The sequence below is a fragment of the Theropithecus gelada genome, chromosome 3 (assembly GCF_003255815.1).
Source record: "Theropithecus gelada isolate Dixy chromosome 3, Tgel_1.0, whole genome shotgun sequence".
NCBI classification, from domain to species: domain Eukaryota; kingdom Metazoa; phylum Chordata; class Mammalia; order Primates; family Cercopithecidae; genus Theropithecus; species Theropithecus gelada.
The window spans coordinates 159,409,069-159,435,172 of NC_037670.1; the positions used below are offsets into that span (position 1 = coordinate 159,409,069).

General features: G+C 41.9%; 1 protein-coding gene across 5 annotated transcripts in view; it reads left to right on the plus strand.

Annotated features, from left to right (window-relative positions):
* Nucleotides 1–26,104, plus strand: part of CALD1 (caldesmon 1) — a 198,140-nt gene that overhangs the window by 103,173 nt on the left and 68,863 nt on the right. For 2 of the 5 annotated variants that reach the window (XM_025379425.1, XM_025379428.1), the window contains exon 1: nucleotides 13,805–14,078. The exons of the other annotated variants lie outside the window; for them this stretch is intronic. In XM_025379425.1, coding sequence (XP_025235210.1) covers nucleotides 14,026–14,078 — 53 coding nt within the window. In that variant the 5' untranslated portion in view covers nucleotides 13,805–14,025. Of the gene's footprint in view, nucleotides 1–13,804; nucleotides 14,079–26,104 lie in introns of those variants that run through there. 5 annotated transcript variants of the gene reach the window in all.

Genomic DNA, 26,104 nt, shown 5'->3' on the forward strand with positions numbered 1-26,104 from the left:
CATGTACATACTTTTTTCCTTGTCATTATTTCTTAACAATATAGTGTAACAACTATGTATGCAGCATTTATATTCCCCTGCTGATACTGAGGGATGACTATATTTAAATACTCTTTTTGCCTTGTGAAATTATCATTTCTCTTTTCATGTTGCATAATCTATGGTTTCATTACCATTAAAGCATCAACCAGAAGCCTCTGAGTGCCAACACTATATATAAATATTGTAATAATAACAGAAGAAAAATCATTTGCCTAATTTTTACAAAATGATTTTGAAAAAGTATATCCCAAATTACTAATTTATTCATTTTAATTATGAGAAAGCTGATGCATACAAAGTAATCCTATGTAATATATATGGAAGTTCTAACTCATCCTAATGCATATCCTATAAACTCACCACACAGCCTAAGACCTAGGACATTTCCAATGCCCTTGAAGCCCCAGGCTCCTCTCCAATCCCTTCCCTTCACCTCCCCACCCTCAGTGGTAACCGGTGTCCTGAATAATTCATTTATTTTAAAATAAAATTTGAAATGAGATCATACGAATTTAGGTATTAGCTTCTCCAGGGCCCTGGGATCCAGGCATTCCAAAGATTCTCTCCAGACTCTCAGGTAAAGGTGTCAGTGAGAGCCCACTTCCCTGAGAGGGCAAGAAGTTTGTCTTTCTAAACACACAGGACAGGCTGAGCATGGTGGCTCCTGCGTGTAATGTCAGCCCTTTGGGAGGCTGAGGCGGGCAAATCACTTGGGGTCAGGAGTTTGAGACCAGCCTGGCCAACATGGTGAAAGCCCTTCTCTACTAAAAATACAAAAACTAGCCGGGCATGATAGTGGACACCCGTAATCCCAGCTACTGGGGAGGCTGAAGCAGGAGAATCACTTGAAACCAGGAGGCAGAGGTTGCAGTGAGCTGAGATGTCACCACTGCATTCCAGCCTGGGTGATAGAATGAGACCTTGCCTCAAGAAATAATAAAAATAAACACACAAGACAAATGTTCTTATGCTGTCTAAAGTTGTAAGAAGTATACAGTGTGAACAAAGAATTCTCATCAAAATAAAATAAAAATATAGGCCAGGTGCAGTGGCTCACTCCTTTGGGATCCCAACACTTTGGGAGGCTGAGGTGGGAGGATCACTTGAGCTCAGAAGTTTGAGACCAGCCTGAGCAACATAGGAAGACCTCATCTCTACAAATAATAATAATAATAAATAGCTGGATAACTGGCTGTGGCAGTGTGTGCCTGTAGTACCAGCTACTCTAGAGGCTGAGGTAGGAGGATTACTTGAGCCTGGGAGTTAGAGGCTGCAGTGAGCTGTAAGCCATGATTGCACTACTGCACTCCAGCCTGGACAGCAGAGGGAGACCTTGTCTCAAAAAAAGAAAAAAAAGTAATGAAAGCTATCCAATATTTATATTGAACCTCTCTCTTTTGCCCTTTGGTTTTCTCATTGGCCAGCAGGAGTGACAGATCTGCATTTGCAGCTGTCATTTGGTCAGGTGGAACTGGCAGACAGAAATGATGACTTCAGTTGCTTTCAAGGCTTCCAAGGAAGTTCTTGACCTTTATTATCCCAAAGGTCCCTAAATGGTGCTACAAGAAAGTACCACAGGGCGTGAATCATGAGCATGTCGGACCAATGTGGTGGCTGTGTAAGTGGATTCTCATTCATCTGTGAATCAGGTTAAAGAGGAATCATGTGCATATTTTGTGAACAAAATCAGTTCTTTCCACTAGTTTGCTATCTAATGAGCACTATTCATCAGCAGTGGAAGATCAGTTTTTAGCCTATCCTAAATCTGCATTAACTCAGACTGTTTTTGAATTTTTAATCATTTCTTCAGGGATATTAGTAAAGTACAACTTTGAATTATTTATAAATAAAGGGTTTGGTTAACATGTTAAATATGTAAGCTACATTCCATGGTTTAGTTTTTAAACACTGGAGAGTACAACTTTTTTAAACCTTTTAAATAACTTTAAAAACATTCACTTACATTGAACAGCTGAATTTGTTAATTAGAAACCATTTGTATTTATTCACCATTTGAATAAGCTTCTAACGTTTTGCTAGCCTGGTGGAAGTTACCAGGTAGGTAGACTTGAATATTTTTCAAAATTAAATTTCTTTTAAAGTATTTTATAATTTTTACTGGCCTTCCTTCTAGTTGATCTATTTTAGTGAGACTTGACATTGCATTTGAGATGAGTACCAATGACTAGGTTAGAATGTGAGGGCTTATTTTCCATTTTAATAACTCCCTACATCACATACAGTTCCTTTGTTGGGATAAAAATCTCAGTAAAGTACACATCGGTCACTATAAATAGCAGCTACAAGCCTGTACATTCAGGAGAGTCTCCAGAGAGTGTATTTTAAACCCCACATTGTTTAGAATAGGAAATTCTTCCAATGTTCATATTTTCCATTGTGGGTGACATGGACTATCCCATGTCACATCTTCACTGGGTTCTGTTTTCCTGTATCATTTAGGAACTCAGCTGACAGTTTCCAGCGGATTGCTCAATATGTGCTTTTTATTTTTCTAAGGGTAGCCTGGGTCTTTTTGTCTGGTGGGAATTTTGTATGCTTCATGGGGCTCTCCAAAGAAAAGCTAGATAACTCAGAGCCGGCACCAAAGCAACTAGGTAATGAAAGAGTCCTTTATTTCTGGAGCTAGTAGCACTACTGTGCCCGCTTAGAATAACAGCAGTCAACCCATTTTTTATTCCCACAGAAAACTTTACACTGTTGGAAGGTTTTCTGGAGGTGGGGGGAGACTCAAGAGACTAATATGAAAAATGAGCAGGAAGTGAGCAAACAAACAAGCAGGATGAGGTGATGGGTTATCAGGCTGATTCAAAGACAAGAAGCATCCTCAGGTCTAATCACACTGCATCTTTCCCAAGGCATGATTGGCAGATACAATACATGTATATCTCTGCCCACTCCTTCCTTGAACAATTCTTCTGTTTCTCTAATCAAAACTGTTGTGTAGATCTTGATCTTTTTTTAGTGGGGGCTCACTTGGGGGATCTAATATTCCCTCACTATTTGTCCTTTGATGAAGATGAGAAAGGACCTATTATTAAGAGGTCTTAGGCAAAAATTGTGATGTAGAAAGAACTGATATCTGATTCCTGTCCTTCCTGCTACTACCTTTTAAGATCCTTTAACTCTTCCTATCTAACCATGAGAGTGTATTTTCCCTGAGCCAGCATCTTCATAGCATATCCTGGCTACCTAGGGATTATCATTGCTACAGATGCCCAGTAGCTTTTGAACTGAACAGAATGAAGTTTTTTAAAACTCTAGACTGAGGCCGGGGAGAAATTCCCAAATCCTTTAGTCCTTAAGTGCCTCACGTCATACAAATTATGTCTCATTGTGGCATTGTCAGAGCTATGGTAGAGCTGAAATCAGAGACATATACCCTTCAGAAAGGTGTCAGTTTCCCATGAGAACTCTGCCTGAAGTGCAGAATTACTTCTAGAACACAGATTCTGGTGTCCAGTTGGGTTATGTCATCAGAAATTAACATACGCTGTCTTTCCTACATTCTCTGAAAGGGGGTTGGAAGCCCAAATCATTGGACAGTCTGTAGAGCAACATGTCCAAGAGCACACAGTCAGTGGCAGGGTCAAATCCGGAAACCCTGTCATTTACTGCCACTCTGGCACTTCTTTTCTTTGCATTGTGCGAGGCCCCACTCTCAATTTATTACCACATTAGAGCTAAATGTCCTCTAACTCCTGCTGAAGAGATTGTCTTTTAAATCAAGGACAAAAGAAAAGACACCGGATAAAAGTTCAGCAGATCAGGGTTTCCTTATCTATAAAAGAGAACTAACACTTCTCAGGGTGGCTGAGAAAATTAAGCAAGACATAGAAAAAATGTCATCGAAAGTGTAAAGGGTAATGCGCATGACATACGTTTATCATGTTGAAGTGCCTGGGTGATTACATTGGATTCACTTCTATATTAACTACATGGAGAGTTGCAGGTTTCATGCTGGTCATGTGCTACGTTTCAAAGGAATTTTCACACTTCTTACCCTACTACCTTATGCTAGCTGACTGGCTGTCAGGCAGTCAAAAATCAGATGCTGAGGAAACACAATGAAATAAAATGTCACCGTCACTCTGCCTAGAGCCTGTCACCTCTGGAGAGGGCTTAGGACTTCAATTGCAGATTAGGAGAGCCAAAGCCATTTTATCTTCCCTTTTCCTTTAGATGTGAATTGAGGAGAAAATGCAGAAGATTTAAAATTCTAGCTTTATCCCAATCAGAAGGAAACTGTGCTGTGCTTACTAGGAGACCCCTACTCCCACCTTAGGTCTTACATGGCACTTTTTACGTATGTTAACTATTCATCTATTTTATATGTTTATTTGTTCTCATATCTCTTTTCTCCACCAAACTGAAAGCAACTGTAGATCAGAAACTACATCTTACTCATTTTTATTTCTCCAAGACAGCATACAATGTTGAATGAACACTAACACTTTAGTCCATATCTGTGTATTAAGGCACAACTGTGACAAATTTGCTAAGCTACTTGTGAGGGAGGCAGAAATGTCAGTGACATTTGTTGTGTCTTCTAAATGCTGGCACCATCAATACCTCTCCTGGGGTTTCATCACTCCTTTGCTGAGCCTTCAAGCCATTGCAATTTCAACTCCATATCTTTTCTCTAGAGAAATGAAGAGATTTATCTCATGCATTTCTTTGATAATTAAGGATAATTGGACTTTTACAACATATAATTTTGACCACTTATGCTTATTTAGTTGCATTGTGGAGGCAAACGATATGAATTTGGTAAGAGTCCATTTCCTTTTGTTGGCCTATTTACTCTAGTACTCAAGCCCTTAGTATATCTGCAATTAGTATCTGCCTTATAAATCAGATAATCATCAAATTAAAGGGTTTATACCAAACGTACAGGAGTCCAACAGTGAACAAACTGCATAATCAAAAATTTCTCTAATGAAAGATCAAGCTTGTGGTCAGGAGGAGTAAAGTATCCAGTTAATCCCAGAAGAATGGGCAGAAGTAGGATAAGGGTAGGGACAATCTCTGGCATGTATTTATCAACATTCTTTCTGATAACAGAATGTTTAGCATACAATAGAATGTAGTGTTTAACATATAAGTTGAGTTCAAAGTTTAGATTCCAAATGGTAAATGGTTTTCCAATATTGGGATGTAATGATGGACCAAAAAAGAAAAAAGAAAAAGAATGAAGTAATACATTAGAGCCCAATACTTTTTAATCAAAATACGAGGACTTAATTATTTTTTTCCAGTAAAGTCGAGCATTTTTATAAATGGTTTATGCTCCTTGAGTAGTGCTATTTGGAAGAAGGAGGAGGAGTATTTATAAATGGAGTTTCTTCATCATAAAATATACCCTTTGGTTAATTTGTTAACATAAAATTTGTAATTCAAATAAAGTTAGTGAACTGGAACTCTCAAAATACATAGACCCAGAAGCACAATAGAATAGCCTCAGAATTGTATTTTTACCTTTCAGCTTAATTTTTGATTCTTAGATCTGCTGGGAAAAGGTCAGAAGGAAAGGTAATTTGAAGTTATCCTAGAAAGACTGAATTCTAAAATACCTAGGAGAATCTCAGATTACTTCAGCCCTCTCTACTTTGCAACATATTTTAGAAAGCTGAATTCATATTTCAGATCATTGGCTTTCAAATTTGAAGTGACTGTCTGCTTTTTTTTTTTTTAAGTATCATCTATTTTATTTTTTTGTTGTTGTTGTCTTCATAATGTGTTAACATTAAAAAGCTTTCCAGATGGCTTCTGGCTTTGAAATGAGAAAACTGAATATGTTTTTTTACTAAATATTTTCCCTTAAAAACCTGTCAGGCTGGTTGTTATTCTATAAATTAGCGAGATAAAAAAAGGCCCCATTTGCTTTTCTTGTTTTAATCTTAATAAGAGCTTGATTTCACTGCTCAATAACGTCAAAGTAAAATAGCATCTTAAAATGGAAAAGCTTTCTTCTCCTACTCTATTTCTAATCTCCTGCCTTAGGCTACCATCATAAAGGTACCTAAGATTCTACAGAAGAGCATTTCTGAGAAATACAATGCATAAGGGTCAAATTGCATTAGGTCTCCCAGATTGAAGCAAGTGGAGTCCAACTGTAATCCACAATATTAATGAGCGTAAAGAAAGAATGGCCAGTAGAAGCTGGCCGTGGTGGCTCACACCTGTAATCCCAGCACTTTGGGAGGCCAAGGCGGGTGGATCACCCGAGGTCAGGAGTTCGAGACCAGCCTGACCAACACGGTGAGGTCTCTACTAAAAATACAAAATTAGCCGGGCATGGTGGTGCATGCCTGTAATCCCAGCTACCTGGGAGGCTGAGGCAGGAGAATTACTTGAACCCAGGAGGCGGAGGTTGCAGTGAGCCGAGATCACACCATTGCACTCCAGCCTGGGCAACAAGAGCAAAACTCCATCTCAAAAAAAAAAAAAAAAAAGGAATGGCCAGTAGAAACCTGCATGACTGCCAAGTTCAAGACCTAGTTTGGCCCTGGGGATCTAGGAATATCCAAATGAGACAGACCTTGAACTCAGGGTTGGTTGAGTTTCAGGGTGGTGACATGAGATTTATGGCTTGAATCTCAGAGTTGTGACATGAAAAGTATTCTCTCCACTTGGAGAAGTGTTTCCTCATGTCTCTCCTTGGCTTGGGTAAAATATTACCTGTGATGATTTCACCTCCCTTTGCTCTGACTTTACGCTCATGAAGAAGTCTCTATTGACTGTGCAGCTTCCTGACATCCTGGCTTGGGGAATGGGAGGTGCCCTGGTTGGGAAATGGGAGTTCTCCAGGCACTGAAGACAGACGGCATTTATTCTATCTTAATTGGCACTAGAGATGATGGCATCGGTCTCTTGTGCATCTGTGAGTTCATCAATCTTCCTGATACCTGTTGACTCTTGAACTCCCAAGATCCAATTTCTGGTGCAGAACTGTTATGAATATTCCAAAAAAAAAAAGGCTAATCTGTAGAAACCTTTGGAAGAACAAGCAGCATCTCTACTCCATCATTGTCCTTCCTCACCCCAGAGAACAAATGACAAGTATTTACTGGCCATCTGTTACATACAAACACCCTTCTAGGCTGTATCAGGTGCAAAAGTGGTGGTAGGAAATATCCCTTCCAGCAAAAATGTTACACTGTAACTTATTTGGTAAAAACAACTATATACACAAGAACAATGAATAAATAAGACTCTGTGTATTTGTGTTTCTCTTTCTTTTCTTTTCTTTTCTTTCTTTTCTTTCTGTCTCACTCTGTCACCCAGGCTACAGTGCACTGGTGCAATCTCGGCTCACTGCAGCCTTCACCTCCCGGGTTCCAGTGATTCTCGTGCCTCAGCCTCTGGAGTAGCTGATGCCAGGCTAGCCTTTGTATTTTTAATAGAGATGGGGTTTCGCTAAGTTGGCCAGGCTGGTTTCTAACTTCTGACCTCAGGTGATCCACCCACCTCAGCCTCCCAAAGTGCTGGGATTACAGGTGTGAGCCCCCACGCCTGGCACCATACATTTATTTCTATCTATAGATATCATAATCAAGTGCTGATCCCAGTCAGATGTGATTATAAAATATAACAGAACCCCCCAAAACGAAGGAAATCAATATTTTTTAAGATTCACTGGAAAAAAATCTGGATTTGATTCCAGTATAAAAGCCATGTGTAAATTTAATATCCAGATGCATAAAGTGGACACCAGCAAATAAATTTATGGTTGTGGAAATATTTAGATACTTTGAACAAGAGTGGTACACCCTGAGAATTCTGTGGCTTATGAACTAATAAATGCTTCCTTTGAAGATTTGACCTTTTCTTCTGCACTAGAATTATCTCCTGAGTCCTTATAATAATTTCCTTCACAACCCGTACCTATGAACAACAAAGCTACATTCTAAAATATAGCACTATGGCTTAGATTCAGTTTCTTATGGGTCGAAATCACATTCTTCATGTACACACTTCTTTCCTGGAATTATGTAAAGCAGATATTATTATTATTATTTTCACTGAGACCAGAACCAGGATTTTGTAGATGTGCACCAGCCACCATTCATTCAAAATCGTTAGAGCCCTGCTATTTCCAAGCACTGTTTGTTGTTTTAAAGATACGTTTCAAGTTGGAGGGCAGAAAGGAGTTAGAGGCATGATCCTTTTCAGATAGAAACTTTTCAGGAAAAGAAAATAGTCCAATTGTTTAAAAACCCTGGATTTTAAAAAGAGCTTAGAGAGTCGGCCTAAGTAATTGGTGCAAGACAGTTTAAACAGAAACAGGGAGTCTCACAGCAAGTTGGCTGGAGGGGCTGACTCACACATTGCAACATAATTATTTCTCAAATAACATGCAAACAAGAGTGGGCTCGGCCGGGCGCGGTGGCTCAAGCCTGTAATCCTTGCACTTTGGGAGGCCGAGACGGGCGGATCACGAGGTCAGCAGATCGAGACCATCCTGGCTAACCCGGTGAAACCCCATCTCTACTAAAAAATACAAAAAACTAGCCGGGCGAGGTGGCGGGCGCCTGTAGTCCCAGCTACTAGGGAGGCTGAGGCAGGAGAATGGTGTAAACCCGGGAGGCGGAGCTTGCAGTGAGCTGAGATCCGGCCACTGCACTCCTGCCTGGGCGACAGAGCGAGACTCCGTCTCAAAAAAAAAAAAAAAAAAAAAAAAAAAAAAAAGAGTGGGCTCAAGCTTTTTGGTTTCTCTCTCCCTAACAAGATAAATTAGAAAGAAATAAAGTCAAATCCAGGAAGACTTCATAGAGGTGAGGCCAGGAACTGGTTTGTAAAGAACCACGAGAATTCAGAGAAGCAAAAGGAGTAAGCGTGGGCATAGGACTTACAAAGCAATTCATTTGGAGAAGAAAAAAGAAAAAGCAAAAACCCTGGATGTAGCACAAAACTGAATGAATGATCTCTCTAAGAGATGCTATTATCAATGTGAAAATGATGTTAGGATGTGTTAACAGGAACGTGGCAGGCAGCACTGGGACTTCAGCCAGGCCTTGGTCAGCTTTTATTATGTCCAATTTTGGTTTCCTGTTTGAAGAGTTGTTATAGTCAGGCTGATATTAAAAGGATGGAAAATAGGCATTGGCGTCTAGCCTAGAAAAGACGAGACTAAAGGATGACTTAATACCTGTGGCCCTCGTAGAGATAAGTAGGTTTCTATTTCAGCAACAGGAAATCTAGTTCGATAACAGGATAAATTGAGCATGAGAGTGATTAAACACTGGGACCTTGATCACAGGATGTCACCTACTGAAGTTCTTTAGCTCTACTGCTTTCAGAGTACTGTTCACTTTCTGTCTTGTAGTAGAATTTTTATATACATGTCTTATCTCCCTTTGGGACTGCCCTTCTTATCTTTGCATCCCCCACAGCACTTAGTGCAATGACTTGCTTGTAGTAAACATTCCAATAGTGCTAAGCGAAGCAAAGCAAAAAGGAATGTGCTGTGACAAAATAAAACTACATGGTCACCATTATAAGGATAATAAGGGAGTGTCACAACCCAAGCCCCTATTACAGGCCTAGAGATAGATGAGGCAAAGAATAATTAAGAAACGTGTATCAACACAGGCCACGAAGAACCACTGGCAGACTAGGGTGAGGAGTAAACTGTGATTTTTCCACAGCAGCCCCTACATTCAATATCAAAGGACATTACAGAGCAGCATAGTTTAAGTGAACATATTCAACATCATGGCAGAGGCAGGGGATGGGAGATGCCATCAGCTATGGGGGAAGACGATGAGAGGCCAACAGAAAGGAGGAAAGAGATGCTGCCTGTGACTATGGAAACTCCTTTACCTACATTCCTGTTCACCTTGGGATGGGGGAACAGCTGTCTAGGCCAGATTTTTTGCCTAGTTCTAAGAGTATGGAGCCTATGAATTTCTTCATAAGAAAATTTATCTCCAACAGCCTTTTCAAATGTCCCCTTTATACTACCTGTACTGTTGCCTCCCTAGTGGTAGATTTCCCTTAGGTTTATGTGAGTTTCTGTAGGAAGTGAATGACTCTGTGCATGTTGTGTGTGCATGTGTGCATATGCATGCATGCATGTATGTGTGTCTCTGTGTGCACATGTCTGTATGTGTGTGCATGTGTGCGTATGCATGCAAATGTGTGTGCATACATGTGTATGCATGCCTGTGTGTATATGTGTCTGTGCATGTGTGCGTATGCATGCACGTATATGTGTGTGCCTGTGTGTACATGTGTGTCATAAGTGCATTAGGGTGTGTGCACAGTGCTTCCCACATACCTCTTTTTTCCCTAGGGAATTGTTCCAAGGTAGAAGCTATTCTTAAACAACCGCTGCAGACTCTAAAGTCTGGAACAGATCATGTGGTCCGGTCTCCTACCTCCATGAAGTAAAGTTATTTTTAAAAAATCATATTTTCTTAATAAAGGACCACCCTGTGGTAGGAGCTGTTCCTTTCTATTACACTGACCTTCCTCAAACCTTCCCAGCCCAGAATCTCTTTGATGAAAAATTAAACAATAAAGTATCCAGAAACAAAGGATGCTATGAGTAATCTCAGAGTGGCCCAGACTTTCATTTTTCCTAGTAAAAGAGTCCTGAAGCATCATCAAATTCACAATACCTATTATCTTGCTGAAGGATGACTGGCCCACTTGTTCATGGTGCCAATGAATAGTCATTAGTTCACTTCTCAGAGACACCAGTTCTGGCAGCTGGACACTGGGTACCATTCTCTGCTATGCAGTGAAAGCACACAGGCCTGTAGGTCTCGGCAGGACCAGAACACTGTGCACAAATAACCTTTAGATTGTTATTTCTCAATCCTCTCACCTTGCCTCTCCAGCCCCAGCCACCAGGTCTCAGAGGACTCTTGGAAGCACTTGCCTGGCCCAGCCCTGCTCTGGGCTTGTGATTCACTTGTTATCTCCATGCATCTTCCTGCACTGCCTGTCTTTCATTGGCCTTTGTGCTCTTCCTGTTCCCAGAGAGTGTCTGAACCAGGTCCAAGACTCACTTCTCTCTTCACTGTTCCCATGTTGGTACCCTACCAGGTAGCATGAGTTATAACACCACTGGGTTTTACTATCACAAACTGAAGACAGACAGCTGCTTCCCAAATGCATGCCCCTAATAACAAAGGAGGGTGTGCACTGTTTCCTTTTCCCTCTTTTGGCAGCTAGGGAAATAGCCTGGTGGACATCCTATGTACAACTGGCAATTAGCACACTTTCTGTACATGGATTCTGCACGTGTGGAAGATCACTAAATTCTTGCTCTCCTCCATGGAAAACACTGACCAGAAAGAACCACAGATTTTTTTTTCAGGTTATTCCATTTTATGAACCTATTCTGAATATGCCAAAACTATACTTGTCACCTCAGAATTGGAGTGGGGGGTTGGGGAGGAGGGAATCAGGAGGTGATAGCTTTCTCGCAGAGCTGCGACAAATAACTACAAACTTGGTGGCTTTAAACAACACAACTTATTATGTACAGTTCTATAGGTTAGAAGTCCGACACAGGTCTCACTGGGCTAACATCAAGGTGTCAGCAGGGCTGTGTTCCTCCCTGGAGGCCCCAGGAGAGAATCCATTTCCTCGCCTTTTCCAGCTTCTAGAGGAAGTTACATTCTCAGGCTCTTGGACCCCCTCTCCATCTTCAAAGCCATCACCAGTCTGTCTGTCTGCCCACCCCGAAGATATAGCTCCCCTAACCACAGCTGGGAAGGGGTCTCTGATTTTAAAGAGCCATGTGATTCGTTCCAGTACACCTGGACAATGCAGGATGCTCTCGCCGTCTCAGTGCCTTTAATTTCATCACAACTACAAGGTCCCTTTTGCCACGCAAATTAACATGTCCTCGGGTTCTGGAGATTTGGGGGAAACGTTATTCTACCTACCACAGAAAGCCACTGACTTTTGTAAGTAATTGAAGAGAAAAAATTAATTGGGCAAAGTTCGGGAGAAAGAGGAGCGGCAGAATGCCTCGATACATGTTTCTGTCTCAGTTCTAGCGTGAGAAACTCAAGACAAGTCAGTGTGTATTTAAGTACTCTTGTGTGAAGGCAGACATATCTCTATTTTATGAGTGTCTTATGTGCTACTTTTGTCAATATATGTTCAGTGATCATATGTGTAATCAGAGATATTTAAGTGCATATATACATAATGATATATGGAGATAATTAACTTTAAGTTTATTAAACTGTATTTACTCTATAAACTATGACTTCATTTTTTTGTTTTGTTTTGTTTTTTTGCTTTTTGGGATGGAGTCTCACTCTGTCACCCAGGCTGGAGTACAGTGGTGTGATCTCAGCTCACTGCAACATCCGCCTCCTGGGTTCAAGCGATTCTCCTGCCTCAACCTCCCAAGTATCTGGGACTACAGGCACCCGCCACCAACCCTGGTTAATTTTTATATTTTTAGTAGAGACGGGATTTTACCATGTTGGCCAGGCTGGTCTCGAACTCCAGACCTTGACCCACCCGCCTCAGCCTCCCAGAGTGCTGGGATTACAGGCATGAGCCACCTCACCTGGCCTATAAACTATGACTCTGATGACCGCATAGTATTTAAGCAAGAAAACAACCAAAATGTTCTAGCTAAAGTGAAGAGAGCATTTAACCTAACCCAGTTAAACTTTAAGTTGAACACAAGAGTAGCAGATGCAGTTCAGCTCCATGACACTGGGTGAGTTGTCTAAATGCTCTGTGCTTTGGTGTCCTTGTCTGCGTGTGATATGAAGCCACAGATCTCAAAGATCGCTTTCATTCTGTGAAAGCGCTCTCAATGTGTGAAGTTGACTGCTTCTCTGGCTATTTACCAAGAGAATAATCTTAACCCTACTTTGTGGAGATCTGATTTGTTCTCACTTGACCAAAAGCCAGTCCCACGAGCAGCTTGGTACCCAAGCACCAGTCTGTTTAGTACTCATTAGAGATGAAGAACCATATTCATAAGTCAAGCTGAGAGGGAGTGTCATCTCCAGACAGAATCACCACCACCCCCTCCTCAGGAACTGGAATTTGGCTGCTTTCCAAGCCGCTGCTGACCAGGCTCCATTGCCCAGCTTGGCTGATGAGATCACTGCCAGAGTACCATGGGTGCAGACGGGGCCTGCTGTTTCAACATGTTCTCCGGAGGGCTCTTGCCCACATTTCTTGGAGAGGTGTGAGCACCAAACATGCTGAACCATCCAGCCCATCACTGAGCAGGGCCGTCTCTCTTCAACCCTTTTCATTTGGTTTGCATTTTTATGTCATGCCTCCTTCCCTGGATAAAAGGGATAAGAGGAGTTTCTCAGATTTGATTTCTCAGTGGGAACTGTTTGCTTTGGAAGCCACCTACACCAATGCTAATTGAGAACAGAGCTCAGAATGGGAGCCTGAGAACTGCACCCGGATGAACTTTTTGGTGGGCTGATTTCTGTTGATCTTGTCAGAATTAGGTTGTATATGCCTGTAATACCATGATCAACTGTTTTCCAAAAGGCTGAGCAAATGCATCAGTGTCTTTTTCCTTTGACCAGTTACTTACCTTGGAAAAATTATTTGTAGTTAAGCATATAAAGTCTTCATCAGGAAAGCTACTGGGGATCCTGGCCTCACTACCCAGCAATAACACTTCTGGAACTCTCGAAGCAATCAGTGCTCTTTAATCGCTAAACAGGATGGGCTTCTATTAGAGAGATTACAGTAAAAAATAACAATCAGCTCTCTGATGATCCTGTGAGGAGGGAACGGGTGGGGAGGAGTAGATTTGGCTGAGGACAAGCCCAGACTTTCGTCACAGGGACAGACCAACGTGTTAACACAAAGGGAGAACACGGGAGCATCCTGCACCGTGCATTTCAGCCACAGATCACATGGCCCCTCCGCGGGCCCGGCCCACGCCCTGACCGCCCGGCCCAGCCAGGTCTCCGTACCTCTCTGCCCCGCCGCCCCTTCCCAACTGCGGACATGCTGGGTGGATCCGGATCGCATGGAAGACGCAGCCTGGCCGCGCTCTCCAAGTGAGTCCTCATTTCGCCTCTTTGGTTTTTCCTTTCTTTTCTTTCTTTCTTTTTTTTTTTTTTAAACAAACGAATTGTTGTTAAAAAAAAAAAAAAAAAAAAGTGGGAGTGGGAGGGGAGAGGAGGAGACACCAGGCAGGAAAGGAATGCAGTGAGTGTGTGAGTTTTAGACCTGTCTGAAACTTTCTGGTTTCCACTTCATGGTTGCTCTGATTCGCTGGTTTTTCTTGTTTCCATTTTAATGGTGGTTTGTGGACCATTTGCCAGGAGTTTATACCTAGGCACGGGGTTTCTGCGTTTCAAATACCAATCCATAAAGCATTGTGTTTCTAAAGGTCTGCTGTTAATTTAGACCTTAGCCCTCCATTCAGAATGATCCATTGGCAGGGCTCAGAGATTTTGGCTAAACCACACATTGCCCAATCCTTAAAGTAAACAGCCAAAGCCCTCAATATACTGACCATCTGACTAAGACAGAACAAGACCCAGAGCATATGCTATTGATCAGGGAATTGTTCAGATAACGGGCTCCAAGGGTTTAGGATCATGAAATCCTGGAATGTTAAAGCCAGAACGGAGGCCTTTAGACTCTTTGGTGCAATGCTCTCGTTCAACAGGCAGGGAAACAGAACCCAGAGGGGTAACTCAATTTACCCCAAAGCAGACAACAGTTGGTAGCCAAGCCATGGCTTTGTACTCTCATGCAAAGGGCCATTTTCACACTGGTGTTTATGAGGTTTGAAAAACTTACTGGGTCTTGGGAAAAGGTACCGCACAAGAATTAGAACACCAAATGGCCTTTCAGTAAATCTTTTCCATTTTTGAGAGTTTTGGCACCGATTCAGCATGACAATTGTTGTTCCAGTTGTTCCAGCGTTTGTACAACAGTTAATCAAATAAACAGAGGAACTCATCAGGGTCCTAAAAACAAGACCCATGTCCATTACATTAGCAGATCTCTTGGATAACTAGTTTCTGTAAGTGTGGTTATTCACATGGGAGAGCTCAAAGGGACTTTAGAGGTTATCTGTATAGTACGGTGTTTATCAAACTTTTTTAAAAATCAAATTTGATCTTAAAGGGAATGCTATTGTGTGAAGGAGATGTTCTGGTTAAAGAGAGAAGGTTTGGGATCTAGAGCTCCTCGTCCTCACTCTACTCTCCAGTCACAGCCCACTGCACAGTTGTACCCCACTCCTCATCCCTCTTCTACCCCACCTCCCCTCCCTCCCCATCAAAACTTCCTTGGAATCCTAGGTCTCCATGGAACAGTTCAGAAACCACTGATGTCATTGAAAGCCTTCATTTCAGATGAGGAAACTGAGGCACAGGAAGGGCTTGCCCAGGGTCACACAGCTGATCCTCAATGGAGCATGGGATGCTAGGAAAAGAGCCCAGTGTGGCTGGCTGTCTCTCTTTCTCTCAACTCATGGACCTGACACTTGTTTCCACTCCTTCATGCCTATGGTTCTATCAGTCTCCTTTCTCTGTGTCTCCCTTCTCTGTTTACTCTGCCATTTCCTGGATTTCAACAGCTATTGCCTCTCACTGGGATGGTTGTCATTGCCTGCCATCTGGTCCTCGGCCTCTCTCTCCCCTTTCTGATCCAGTCCCCTACAGACCCCACCCTTGAAGATAAAGTCCATTCTCCTTATTACAGCATTCAAAGTTCTCCATCATATACCTTCAATATTTCTTCCCATTCTGACTTCCGCCAGGGAGAATGTTAAAAACATTGCGGGGAAATAAATAAATGATGGGCATAATTTTATCAGATTCTGCAGAAATGACAAAAGAAATGCACACAGGGATGTCGAGATTTGTAAAAAGTATAGAAGTACCTGATCCAGTGAAATAAGATCACTCACAGCTCCCCACATTCAGCATATACAAGCCACCACTGTTTCTGGACTCATTCTATTCCCTACACAGGGAATACCCTCACCCTCCTGTTTCTGACCTCCTTCCTGTTTTGCAAGGCCCTGATCAGATGCTCCCTTCCTCTATAAACCTTCCTCATTCCTCACTTCTCTCACTCTAATAACCGTTGCCCATCCTTCTTTTATTAGCTTTGTACCGTCAATCGAGGAGAATGACGAGGCAAGTCTCAATCATTTTAGGAGGTTTATTTGCCAAAGTTAAGGATGTGCCTGGGAGATAGGTCTCTGCCTTTATCAGAAGACAATTTTGAGGGCTCCATATTTAGAGGGGAAAGGGCAGGGATATTGAGAAGTACACAATTTTCATGTAAGTGAATCTGCATTTTTTACATAAGATCACATAAACAAAAGGAGCAGAGGAAAAATGCGGGGAATCTGCATTTTACATATGACAACAGACAAAAATGGGGTAGGGCAACGCACTCAGATATGCATTGGTGTCTGGTGGGCCAGGGTGACTGCACCTATAAAGATAAGCTGTCCGTTTGCATTGCCATGGTGAAGTTTTAACAGCTCACTAGGAATGTCCTTGTGGACAAAATATGCAGAAGGCTTGTATAGCTTTTCACCTTGTAGCCATCTTATTTAGGAACTAAAAGGGGAAGACTTTGAGTGACCCAGTTCCCAGCTTGACTTTTCCCTTTGTCCAAATGTGTTCAGGGCACCAAAATTTAATTTCCTTTCACAGTACTAAAGTTATTGTTGAACACAGCTATCTTCCCTCCCAATAAATGGTACTTCACTTGAGGGCAGGAACGATTTTGAATCTTTGAATCTTCAGCATCCAGAACAGTGCTGATGCTCCAGAAATATTCTTTAAGTTTCCTATTATTGAGTAAATCAAACTCAGTTCACCTTAGTTTACATTTTTCATTTGAGCCGTTTGAACACACAAAACCTTCACTCCTTTTGCTTTGCTAGACTGTACTAGGTTAAATGCTGAAACAGGTGCCCAACAAAATGAATTCTAAGTTCCTTTGCATTTCCGTCAGATAATTTATCTCTGTTTCATCACCTGTAGAGCAAGATTGGCTGTGATTTTTTAATGAGGCATGTTAAAATTCCTGAATGCCAAGACCTACACAAGGGCCATGTTATTTTCAGGAGCAGGTGTGAATGGTTGCTCAGTTATTTAGATTTCAAGGTGTTGAATTCGTTCCTACCAAGATTCTGAGAGATTCTGTACTGAGAGATTCTGTCACCTGCAGTTTAATATTTTCACTGGTGCTTTTATCATTTTCCCAAAGCCTAAGGAAGTTTACTTGCAACAAGATTTGGGGTTTCCTGTAAATATTTGTTTTAGTCCATAAAGGGTTATTTTTCTTATAGAGAAGTGTGCTTTTATGTATCCTGAAGCTGAAAGTTAAAAGTTGTTTTGTGTGTGTTACATTTTCTAACAAACATGGAAGGGCATATAAGTTGTAAAATCATGGGGTCAAGGAAACATAGGAAATTATTCAGTTCATCCCACTGTTTTCCGAGGGAACTGAATCCAAAACAGTGCTGGGAAATAAATAAATGGCAGAATTTTTAAAGGTTCTGCAGAAATGACAAAGGAAATGAGCACAAGAATATTGAGATTTGTTAAAAATTTAGGAATGCCTGGTTTATTCAATGTTATCAGGAAATGTAGCATTATAGTTATGCAGAATGCTAAATTTTGTTATATATATATATGTGTGTGTACATGTATTTAGTGGAAACTCTTTGCCTTCATTAAAACAGATATTACAATACATTTAAAACATTTTCAAATTACTAGGAGTTTTCCTTAGGAACGTAGTTTTTTAATCATGCTGTAAAACAGTGATACCTCAGGGGATAAGACTCCCATCCAAAAATGGGTCCAGTTATTATGTGATGTCTTCCATCTACTTATTGATGCTTTTAAATCTCTTCTAATACCTATTAATGCATCTGCCTCTTGTGGTCCCACTCCCTGTTCTGCTGTAGCCAAGAATAACAGGACACCCATCTGTTAGAATTACGTTCAAAGTAAAAATCAACAATCTGGTGAGAGAGGTCTTCTCTCTGACAAAGTAATGGGCATTTACATTTTGTGACTATTGGTTTGTAGGCCAAACTGTTAAATATAGTGAACTTCAAGTTTCTCTTCAAAGAATCAGTATGTCAGTATGTTCAGCTCTCTTATTCTTTAATTCTCCATTTTAAAGTTTAACTTCCCGGTTCTCTTTGCCCACTTGCTTCTAGTTTCAGTAAACAACTTTCCCACCAGTCCTAATCAGTAGTTCACATCTGTTCCCCTGGTCACCTGCTCCGTCCTGTCTCATCCTGGTCACCTGCTTTGACCTTTGACCTGAGTCACCCTTGGTCACCTGCTCTGACCTAAGTCACCTTTGATTACCTGTTCCTAACCATCCTTCCCGCCAAACTACTCACCCCGCCACTCTGGCTCATACCCCTGCCCTCTCTAAAATAGCCAGTCGGAACTGGCTTAGACTGTGCAGTCCAACCCTAGCCAATAGGCAATGACACAGCAGTAGGGGCTACCTGCATCAGGAATAAGAACTCCTGCCCCTCCCCTGTCCAGCTGTGCTCTTGCCATCGTTCCATCTTCAAGGGGCACCCTTTCTGCAGAAAGTAAAGTTTGCCTTTCTGAGAAAATTGCATTTATGTTTGAGTGCTATTTCTTTGCGGCACTGGGGAACAAGCATTTTACATTTCTAACATTGACCAATTTTGCCTACTTTTTAGTTCAAAGAAAGGTTTTAAATGATCTGGACCCCTTATCTGGTCAGGGATAAAACTGCTACTGCTGTTTATAGATTAAAAATAAGAAAGAATGGCAGAGAAATAGGTCACTGTGCTTTGCATGTATTGGGTACTCTATACATGATATTGCAGCACTGCACGAACAGTGGTGATTATGGAGGTGGTCTTGACCTTCTGTATTATGTGTCTTCTCTGCAAATGGCCAGCGCACGCACATTCACACTGGTTCAATACCTGGTGGCCACAAGCCTTTCAAATCTGTTGATGCTATCTGCATTGCTATCTGCGTTTTTCCCTCTCCTTACCTTTGATCTATTGAACCCTTGAAATGAGCCCTGCCTATGCTGCCTCTCACATTCCTCTCAGCCCATCAAAATCACTTTATAGAGACAGGCCTAACAGTGGCAAGAGGAATGAGAAATGGGAAAGAGGTCCTCTGTCCTCTGGAGGCGAACTTACCCCTGGCATTTTTAACCAGACTAGTGACGATCCATTTCCCTATAGAAACACAGCTTCAGTTCTCCATACCAGCTTCAGACATACCTTAGGTTTAAAAAGGTAGTTGTAGGCTGGCCTGAGAGCCCGAGTACCATGTGTCATGGTGTTGAAAGTTTCAAAAGCCAATTTACAATGAAGGTCTTAGAAACAACCTCTTCATAAATGTAGTGCTGCCTGGATCTATTTCCAAGCCTAATTGAATTTTTAAGAGGAGTCTTTAGAAAATCTGTAAACCTGACTCATTTAGTCATTCATTCAGCAAATACTCATTGAGGGTTTCGCATTCTAGTGAATACTGCTGTACTCACTGAGCATTAAGAACATCAAAAAGGACAAAGCACAGGCTCTGGCCTCAAGGGTTCTGTTGTCTTCTGACCTCCCACCTAGCTTAGCATTATCTACATCAATGTTCTCAGTTTTCTTTTTTTTTTCCTATGACCTTCTGAAATAAATGCATTTTATTTTGTAACTCCAGTACCTATACACTATATATGTATATACATTTGAAACAAAAATTTCACAAAACAGTGCTCACCCTTGCTGTGTACAATGTCATCTGGTATTTTCTATACGATTCTATTTCATTTTAAAATGCTGGTCACCCACTAAATAGATTTCAGAAGCTGCAGATGGGTCCCAAACCGAAGTTTGAAAACCACTGAACATACCACATGACCTTGGTATCTGGTCCCTGCCTTCAGGGCAGCTTAGGAAGCTATGTTGGCTGGTGACCACCCAGGCTGCCAGCTACATTGGTCAGCATGGAGGTTTTTTGTTTTTGTTTTTGTTTTAATTTAATTAGTTTCGTTTTTTTTTGAGAGAAGGTCTCTGGTCACTCAGGCTAGAGTGCAGTGGCACAACCTTGTCTTACTACAGCCTCAACCTCCTGGGCTTACGCGATCCTCCTATAGACGTGTGCCAACATGCCCTGATAATTTTTTGCATTTTTTTGTAGAGATGCGGTCTTGCTATGTTGCCCATGCTGGTCTCAAACTCCTGAGCTCAAGCATTCCTCCCACCTCGGCCTCCCAAAAGTGATAAGCCTCCACTATCTTGGCTTACTGCAACCTCTGCCTCCCGGGTTCAAGCGATTATTCTGCCTCAGCCTCCCGAGTAGCTGGGATTACAGGCATCCGCCACCATGCCTGGCTAGCCTGGAGGTTTAAGAGAAGTTTTTTTGGATGGGAGTCAGAGGGTGTGGATTCTGGTCTAACTCCTTCAGTAATCAGCACTGTGATCTGCAGCAAGTCGCTTCAACTTGCTATGAAGCGGAGATGCTGATGCCTGCTCTGTGTAATTTACAGGGTGAGCAAGAACATCCAGTATCATAATGTGCATTAAAGTGTGCAGAAAAACATTAAGTACAGAGCACAGGCAAGTTATTATTAAACAGTCTTACTTTTACAATTTAATATCAGAGGAACAACTTGGAGGGACCATTTGTTCTTTGTAGATCTGGGAAAGGATTCTTGAACAAGGCTATAATATGATGCCACTTTGTAAATGGAAATCTCAGGGTGGCATTTGTTTGTGATATTAAAACTAGGTTTGAAGAAGCTCAGCCAGGTTACCCTGGTCCCTCTTCCCTTAAATACTTTTTTCTGGTTTTATTTTTTATTTTTATTTTTTTGAGATGGAGTCTCACTCTATCACCCAGGCTGGAGTGCAGTGGCGCGGTCTTGGCTCACTGCAACCGCCACCTCCTGGGTCCAAGCGCTTCTCCAGCCTCAGCCTCCCAAGCAGGTGGGATTACAGGCATGATTTTTGTATTTTTGTAGAGACAGTTTCGCCATGTTGGCCAGGCTGGTCTTGAACTCCTGACTTCAGGTGATCCGCCAACCTCAGCCTCCCAAAGTGCTGACATTATAGGCGTGAGCTACTGTGCCTGGCCATTTTTCTGGTTTTAAAATCAAGAAAGCAACTAGGTGGTCGTTGGGTTTTTAAGTCATGAGCCTATTTGTAAAGGAGTATGTTTTGCCTATTATCTGCTCTAACCCAGTAGATTTATAAACACTAATTTCTACTGTTTGTAAGACCATTTTTTATTAAAAGCAACTAATAGTAAATAAAAGCAACCACAAATAGAGATAATTTTATCAAGAAGAGTTTAAAACAGTAAACTTTTAGATCACATATGGCACTTTCCTCATTTATCTTTCACTTTTCCTTTCGTAACTATACTAAACCTCATCTTACACAGACATTGGTTAGAACAAATGCTTCTTTCTTTTTTTTTTTTTTTTTTTTTTTGAGACAGAGTTTCACTCTTGTTGCCCAGGCTGGAGTGCAGTGGCACAATCTCAGCTCACTACAACATCTGCCTCTCAGGTTCAAGCGATTCTCCTGCCTCAGCCTCCCGAGTAGCTGGGATTACAGGCACCGCCACCACGCCTGGCTATTTTTCCATTTTTAGTAGAGACGGGGTTTCACCATGTTAGCCAGGCTGGTCTTGAAATCCTGACCTCAGGTGATCCACCCGCCTGGGCCTCACAAAGTGCTGGGATTTCAGGTATGAGCTACCACGCCCAGCCAGAATGTTTTTTTTCAAGGCCTGCTGAATTCCTATTCGTGGCCTAATCTACCCTAGAGCTGTGCCTTACAGGCTAGCTCTGCCTGCTGCATTACCTCTTCTTTTCTCTACCTTTTCATGTCTGTTTATTGATCTTTCTTTTTTGTTTTTGTTTCTGTTTTGAGACAGGGTCTTGCTCTGTCTCCCAAGCTAGGGTGCAGTGGTACTATCTCGGCTCACTGCAGCCTCAACCTCCTGGCCTCAAGCAATCTTCCCACCTCAGCCTCCTGAGTAGCTAGGACTACTGGTGCGTGCCACCACTCCTAGTTAATTTTTTAAATTTTTTTGTAGAGACGAGGTCTCACTATGCTGCCCAGGCTGGTCTCAAACTCCTGGACTCAAGAGATCCTCCTCCCCTGGGCTCCCAAAGTGTAGGGATTACAGACATGAGTCACCACACCCAGCCTGTTTGCTGATCTGTTTTTAAAAGGAATGTCTACATTCACCTTTTCTAGGACTCAGTTCTCCAAATCACTCTACCTTTCACTTTGTAAGTAACAGTGGGAAAAATAAAATAACAATAAAATAAAATAAAAACAAAACTGTATTCACCCCAAAGAGAAGAAAATAATTGACCCCTTTTGCCCTTTAAGAGTGAAAATATTTGTTACACAAATCAGCAATGCCCACCAAAGGCCACTGCTCACCAGCTCTTAGTGTAGTTTCCAGAGAAAACATCCAAAATGCATAAAAGTTAAGCAGTTTTTTATACCCAGCTTGAAGCTGATTTCATGACTGTCGTATAGCTTCTTTGTAGATACTTTCTGCAGCTGTTTCATGAATGTTATGGTATGCCTGCTAATTGAATTGAAAAAGACTGAGTTCACACGGCTTTTGAATCAGTAAGCTGAAGCCCAGAGGAGTTAGGTACACTGGACTGGAAGCAGAAGGGAAGGCTTTAAAGAGCAGCTGATTGTTCATCTTCACTCATAGCTGCACTGCAGGTTGCACGAAAGAGTCTCAGCGCCCCTCCTGCTACCCAGGCCTAGCCCTCGCAGCACTAAATGGGTACATTCTTGACAAATAAGAAACTGGGGCCCGATAACGCTGATTCCCACATCTGTATTTAGATCCCACTCATGACTCAGTGTATGACCACAAGCAGGTCACTTAATGTCACCGGCCTAAGTTTCTCCATCTGTTAAAGATGTCTATTGTCTGTCTTATAGGTGTAAATGAAAGGTACTAGCTATGCGAAGTACAGAAACCACAGTGGATGCCTGATCAGTGTGACATTTCCATCGTTTCCCTTTCTCTCTGAACACTCCCCTCCCCAAAGACCCATGAAGAGAAATGGCATGATATCTTCTGCCAACAAACTGATAGATACCGGGGTGAAATCAGCGGAATTTAATTTGTGATTGGCATGCATTTATTAAAACATCCTTCCGCTTTCAGGAAAATTAGAGCTCTTTATTTCAGATGGAGTTATCTCATTGGCTTACTATTTAAAATGAGAATTTGTACCACTATACGTTGGCTGACTCTGATGTTAAAGGAAACTTGCTAAAAACTGATTTTTTTTTTTTTTTTGGCAAAATATAGAATTACTACTTTTCTTGGTGGGCCTAAACCAGATTCAGTGCCAAGAGGGAAGTAGGAAGAAGTAGGGTTTTTTTTTTTGCCAGCAGATGCCACCAATCTTGAAGTATTCTGGACAAGTGAGGAGAGCATAAACTAAGACTGTTGACTTCAAAATCCAGATAAACTTGAATCCAAATCCTAGTCCCATCATTTTATCAACTATGTGCCCTTGAGCGAGTTACTGAATCTCTCTGAGTTTCTCAGTTGATTCATCTACAAAAAGAGGAAGATATATGTAAAAGTGGCTAGCACAGTGCCTGGTGCTTACTCAGTGCTCAAGGGTTGGGAATGGGGGGAACGTACATGTTTAACAATAATTATTGCCATGAACTGGGTGTGTAGGAGATGAATCTGGGGGAGCTTCTGGGTAATCACAAAAGCATGAGTGACTGTGATGAGTTGTATTAGTTTCTGAGGGCTGCTTTGCTTGTAAATTACAAAGTACTATGAGCCAGGTGTCTTAGAACAATAGACACTTACTGTCTCACAGTTGTGGAGGCTAGAAGTCTAGAATCAGGGTGTCAGTAGGGTCATGCTCCCTCTGAAACCTGTAGGGGAGGATCCCTCCTTGCCTCCTGTAGCTTCTGGTAGCTCCAGATGTTCCTTGGCTTGTGCCAACATAACTCCAGTGCTTCCATAATTTCGTATGGCATTCTCCCTATGTCCCTTCACAGAGGCTTCCCTCTGTCTGTGTCTGTGTTTGTGTCCAAAGGGCACCAGCCACACTGGATTAGGACTCATCCTAATGACCTCATCTTGATTACATCTGCAAATACTCTATTTCCAAATCAGGTCACATCCTGAGGTACTGGGGGTTAAGACTTCAACATAGTTTTGGAGGTGGAGGAGACAGTTCAACCCATTGTCTGAGTGTACATATATCTAGATTAAATGCAGTGAGCCTGGGCATTACCTCTGCATTCTAGAATCGGCTGAGGTCTCCACACATTGGGCAAATTTCCTGCAACCTAGGGAGGCCTATTGTGAAAAATGATGTTGTGATATTGGTTAGCTTTCTAAGTGAATATTTTCTCATCACAAAAGAGCAAAAGCTCCCTAGACTCAAGCATAGGCAGGGACTTTCCTTTGAACCTCACTGAGTGAAGGGCAACCAGGAAGTGTGTGTATATCCATTCACCCTAAAGGAAACAGCCTTGCATCGTAGACTGAGCCATCCCAGGTCTACATAAGTTCATAGCATGGGGAATATTTTCCTACTTGCTCTCCCTTTCCTGTATACGTGTTCAAACGTCTGACATTAATGAAACATTCAGTGTGATCCAGGGAAGTATTATGAGTCTGTTTTTCCTGAATCTGAAGGTTTTGGGGCTGGGAGGAAGATCATGTAAACCACCCCCTACTCCCAGGGAATGGAGTGGCTCTGTGATCCAGCTACCCCTTGGAGCCTAGGAAGGCTTACGTTTCATGAGCCCACCTCGGAGCTACAGGGAAATCTCCATCCAAGATCCCCAGATACCAGAGGACAAAAGGAACACAGCAAAGGGAAGAAGTGAACATCCAAAAGAATAAATTTACAATCTGCAACAGAAGGCATCTGAAAAAGTCAGGTGGGCTGCCACTTCAGTGTAATGAACCACTCACCTAAATAAATAGTACAAGGTGCTGGAAATTGTTGAAACATGATTATTAACAAAGTAGAATCCTTTAATCCTTAAACTGACTACTGTATTCCTTTCCTAGGGCTACCTTAACAAAGTATCACGTACTCCGTGGCTTAAAATAACAGATTGTCCTTCAGTAGGTGAATGGATAAAGGACTTCAGTGGATGAGTGGATAAATAAACTGTGGTGCACCCAGACAACAGCATATTACTCAGAACAAAAAACAAATGAGCTATTAAGCCATGAAAAGACATGGAGGAAACATAAGTGCATATTACTAAGTGAAAGAAGCCAGTCTGAAAAGGCTGCATGCTGTAGGATTCCAACTAGGTGACATTCTGAAAAAGGCAACACTATGGAAGATCAGTGGTTTCTAGGCGCTAGGGCAAGAAGGGAGGGATGAATAGGCAGAGCACAGAAGATTTTTAGGGCAGTGAAAATAGTTGGTGTGACGCTACATTTGTCCAAGCCCATAGAATGTACAATGGCAAGAGTGAACCCTAATGTAAACTACGGACTTCGGGTGATTCTGATATGTCACTGCAGGTTCATCAGTTGCAACAAATGTACTACACTGGCAGGGGATGTTTATAATGGGAGAAGCTATGTGTGTGTGAGACGGAATATATGGGATGTCTCTGTATCTTCCTCTCAATTTTGCCGTGAATGTAAAACTCCTCTACAAAAATGAAGTCTTTAAAAATAAATAAATCACAAGTAGGGTTGGTTCCTTCTGAGAGCTGTGAGGAAGACTCTGTTCAATGCCTGTGTCCTCACTTCTGGTGGTTTGGCAGCAAGCTTTGGCATTTCTTGGCTTGTAGATGCATCACTCCAATCTCTGCCTTCACGTGGCCAAGACTGTCTCCCTGTGTCTCTTCTTAGCATCTGCCCTCTGTGCAGGTCTGCCTGTGTCTGAAACCAAATGTCCCCTTTTGATAAGGACATCAATCATATTGGATTAGAATCCACCCTGATGACTTCATCTTCACTCAGTTATCTCGGTCAAGTCCCTGTTTCCAAGTAAGACCACATTCTAGCATACTGGGGGTTAGGTCGTCCACATAGCATTTTTTGGAGGA